Source organism: Propithecus coquereli, unplaced genomic scaffold, assembly GCF_000956105.1.
Source record: "Propithecus coquereli isolate 6110/MARCELLA unplaced genomic scaffold, Pcoq_1.0 Scaffold43, whole genome shotgun sequence".
Lineage (NCBI taxonomy): Eukaryota > Metazoa > Chordata > Mammalia > Primates > Indriidae > Propithecus > Propithecus coquereli.
The window spans coordinates 9,777,737-9,782,363 of record NW_012150063.1 but is presented as its reverse complement, the minus strand read 5'-3'; the positions used below and the strand labels follow the sequence as shown (position 1 = coordinate 9,782,363).

General features: G+C 38.1%; 1 protein-coding gene across 1 annotated transcript in view; it reads right to left on the bottom strand.

The window, feature by feature from the left end:
- The window catches only part of FEZ2 (fasciculation and elongation protein zeta 2 (zygin II)), a 56,973-nt gene that overhangs the window by 36,281 nt on the left and 16,065 nt on the right, over positions 1 to 4,627 (bottom strand). The window contains exons 4-5 of the mRNA XM_012653839.1: positions 4,452 to 4,593; positions 2,207 to 2,475 (exon numbers count right to left, since the gene is read on the bottom strand). Of these exons, the coding sequence (XP_012509293.1) occupies positions 2,207 to 2,475; positions 4,452 to 4,593 (411 nt within the window). The remainder of the gene's footprint in view (positions 1 to 2,206; positions 2,476 to 4,451; positions 4,594 to 4,627) is intronic.

Sequence of the window (4,627 nt, the reverse complement as noted above, 5' to 3'; positions counted from 1 at the left end):
CTCACGTATTGTTTCAATGAAACATTCTTGAAGAACAATGGAAGGAAGCTATTCTATACTTAAAAAGAAAATCCAAGTCCTGCTAATAAAACAAAAATATCTCAGGTAGGAAGAAAGAAGTGACTGACATTACTTGAAAAACAGATAACACTTGACATCTGTAAGAAGGTCACTGGTTTTAGAAATTTTGTATCCCTGATGAAAGCAAACTCATAGAGATCAGGCCTTGCCAAAACCGCATGTTACATAAAATGTTTGGCAAGGTCTCCTGGAATCTGTTTATCCAACTGGCCATTTCACTTACGGGGTTCTTTTGAGCAACCTACCACTCTTTTTAGAATCATAGGTTTCAGGCTACTTGAGTTACAGATGGGATAGTCTTTCTTCATCATTTTCAGTTTTAAAAAGATACAGAAAACGAGTACCACAAGCTTAGTCATGCCATTACTGTCCTGATTAAAATTTTTGACACAAACAGTAAGTCAGGACTCAAGAAGCAACTTCAGAAATTCAAATACTATGAAAAAAATTACTCTTACTATGAATTTATTTCAAGACTAATGAAGGTTCAAGTAAGACCTAACTCTTGCCTTGCCAAATCCATTTCTCAATATAAATGCCATGTAAAATTACAATGGGTTTACTCTATCCCTTTTTACATGGGAGTTACAAAAAGAAGCCTTTAAACCCCTCTAGGGATAAATTTACTTTTCTCAGCCAAGCGTTAACACCAATAAATGGAGGATTTACATGTAATCCCTAAAAGCAAATAGGTAGAAAGTACCAACCATGCTATGACTTTTTAACTAAGCATTTTATTCAATCCCACTTGTATAACAGGGTAATTTAAAGGATGTAATTGTTTAAAATGTGAGATGCAAATGTAAAATATTGTCTATGATATTTTAAAGCAAATTTTCCAAGATTGTATATTCAAACAAATGTGGGGGGGGCGGTCTCAGAGTCGTTGCTTGGAGTAACTAAATAAACACCTATTCAATCAATACTGCCGCTTTTCAAAAATAAAAGACCTGAGAACTTTTTCAAAGTCAACATATAAGCTATGCCCTTTCTAACTAGGTACAAATGGACATTACATTAAGAAAATGTGGATTTATTCCTAGGTTAATAACGGTATAATAAATGGGCTACACAGTAAGACTCTTTTTGTTTATATTAGCCCCTCACAGGTGGCCTACCAACCTAGAACTGTATCCTTTTTCTAGGATTCCATCAGCATTTAGTTAATGACATCTATTTCTCTAGTAAGTATTCTTTAGAAAAAAATAAATCAAGACTTAATCAAAGACAGAATTTAGATTATTACAAGCCGTAATAGCCAGTTTGTGATTTGTATTACCATGTTATCAATATCATGAATTAAAAAGAGATGTTTCCTTTAGAAAAACAGATTTCTTTTTATACACTAAAAATAAAACCAACATTTCTTCACACGAACAAAATCAAGGTGACACTATACAGAAAAATGAAATGGCCATAAAATTAATAAGGAAATGCATCTTGTATAATTTACAGTTAATGTTTATGACGAAATTTATCCATATAATTAAAACTTGAGACTTAATCACTTAAGAAAACTGAAAAGAGCAGAAAACAAAAATCCTTATACAAAGGGGTCGAAGTTACAAATATTCTAAACTTGTTTTAACCAGTCACTAATATTCTAGTCTGAAAAATGATAGGCCAAATGGCTAATGTTATATAACTGCCACTGACAGCCTCACATTCCAACCTAACTGATAAATCGGAAGAACCTGTTTACGAATCAGTCTCTGTCTTTAGGCTCAGCACAGTTCTGCTATCTCTAAAAGAATCCCCTTTTAATTTCTTATTATGCAACTCATAAGAGTTAAGCAAAACTGATAAAATAAAACCAGCCAAACAGAAATAACCACTATTAATATTTGGAAGCAGTAAAAAAAATGGTCACTTGCTAAAGCTTCTTTTACGACATTCTCCTCTTCTTTCCACTTCCTTCCCTCCTAAACATTTCAGTATTAAAATATTCAGATAACCATTATAACCCTCACTAAGAAAACAACCCACTGAAGAAGCTGGGCACAGTGGTGTGTTCTGGAATAGACTCCCCGTGCGCCCCAGCTAGAAGCACAACACTCCTGCCCGCGTACGACCGGCCACGAAACCCACTTCCGGTGCCCGATGCCTCCTGCGAAACATCACTTACTGTGCCAGGCATATGACTTCTCTCGCTCTTCCCATTCTGAGAGCTGCCATTTTTGAGTTTCTTTTTCTTTTTGGCTGTTTCTTTGTGTTCTTTCTGTTTGTTTTGCACTTCAATAAGAACAGAAATAAAGCTGTTTTTCACTTCCTTTTCAAACTCCAGTTCATCTCGCCGGGCCAACTGCTGCACCAGCTCCTCAGAGTACTCCTTAATGGCAGTCTCGATTTCCTCTAGCAGTTCATTTAATTCAGACACTGAGAGCCTTTTTACTCCTATGACCAAAAACAAAGTACAGAAGATACTAAGACAAAAACGTTTCAAGGGAGCAAAATAGGGTGTTTTATGCCAAAGAGCAAAAATTATGTTTCAAGCAATTAAATTGATTGTGATCTTCTCAGATGCCTAAAACTTCTGGAGGGCAGGTCTGAGTAGAGGGAGGTGGGCAAAGTCACTTCTCAGCTAGCTGAGAAGAAACGTGTAACAAAAATTTTTTAATTGTGTAAATAAATCAACCCATGAATAGTACTTGAGTCAAGACTAAGAAAGCTTGTAGGAGGAAAAGAACAAACACAAAAGCAGAGGGAGAACACAGAAACTACCTGCTGACAGGAAATGGCGAGCAATGGAGCAGGGCTCTGGGACACCTCTGAAGAGAGGAGTGGATTTGAGAAAATTAAACTAAATACACGTTTAATCACATAGGCCCCAATTTGTGAAGGAAGATGAAAGGGAAAATATTTCCTGAAACCCCCCATTTCAGTCTTTTGTCAGCACCTCCCCTCATGCGAGAGATAGGACGTTGTTGAAGTTCCAGTCGCCAGTACCTCAGAATGTGGAGATGAGCTCTTTAAAGAGCTTTAAAGTTAAATGATGGCATTAGGTTGGGCCTTAATCCAATCTGACTGGGATCGTAAAAGAGGAGATTAGGACACAGGCACACACAGAAGGAAGACTATCAGAAGACACCAGGAGAAGGTGGTCATCTGAAAGCCAAACAGAGAGGCCTCAGAAGAAACCAGACCTGCCAACGCCTTAATCTCGGACTTCTGGGCTCCAGACTTGTGAGAATATAAATTTCTGCTGTTTAAGCCATCCAGTCTGTGGTACCTTGCTCTGGCAGTCTGAGCAAACCAATACATATTTTGGTATCTGTATTGGGTATCAGGACTGTATTTTGGAATCAGAACTCCAACAATGCTAACCCCATATCTACAGCACCATGGTCAAGTCAGACCTTCCAGAAGAATTTAGTCTGTCTGACCTTCCGTAAATTGAAAAGCTGCCACAAGACACAAAGGGATTTAAGTAACTAAGCTTCAGACTTCTAGTCATGCCATAAACATAAAATTAGGTAATAGCATGAGTTGAGCAGATGTAGACCCCATTAGTGTCTGTTCGAGGAGGGGACCAGTCATATGGCAGTGATTAGGAGGACACTCAGCCTCAGGACATGCACAGGCTGGTTACAGTTACTCAGAAACTTTCCATGACAGCCAACTGTACAGTTTCTAGAGTTCATCATTCTCACGTACGTCAAACAGATCCACAGTTCCAAATTTCTTCATAGTAACAGGCAAGACAACTACTCATACAGATAGGAGTTATTTTTAACAAATAATTACTGAATATCTATTCTACGTTATGAATTGTGATGGCAATGGGGTATGTTACGGACTGAAGGGAATTATGTCCCCCCAAAAGTTCATATGTTAATGTCCTAACCCCCAGTACCTCAGAATATAACAGTATTTGGAGATATGGTCTTTATAGAGGTAATTAAGTTAAAACGAGGTCCTTAAGGTGAGCCTAATCCCATATGACTGCTCTACGTATAAAAGGAAATTTGGACACAGACACCACACGTATAAAGGCAAGATGAGGTGAAGTCCCAGGGAGAAGACAGCCATCTACAAGCCAAGGACAGAGGCCTCAGAAGAAATCAACCTTGTCAACACTTTGATTTCAGATTTCTAGCCTCCAGAACTCTGAGAAAATAAATTTCTATTGTTTAAGCCAGTCAGTCTGTGGTACTTTGTTAAGGTAGCTCTGGCAAACTAATACAGGGTTCCAAGGTAAATATGACACAGTCCCTAAGTGATGATAAAAATATGTCCCGAATATTACCAGAGGGCTTGGCAAGGCTATGTAACCCAGCCTGTGAGAATCAAAGCTTTCTGCAGATGGCCACAGTATACATTTGATATGGGCAAAAAGTACAAAAAGCACTGGTTTAAGTAGGGTGTCTTACTCTCTTCATAACTGCTTGTGCTAGACCTCTTAAGAGTTTGAATTTCCTGGGAAAGCATTGAAAGCCGATCTGACTGTGTGGGGGTTTCGTCATCTTCTGGGTCCGGTGATTCCTGCATCATTTCTTCAATTTCTTCAATAACCTTCCAAAATATACAGACCACTGTTAATCAAATA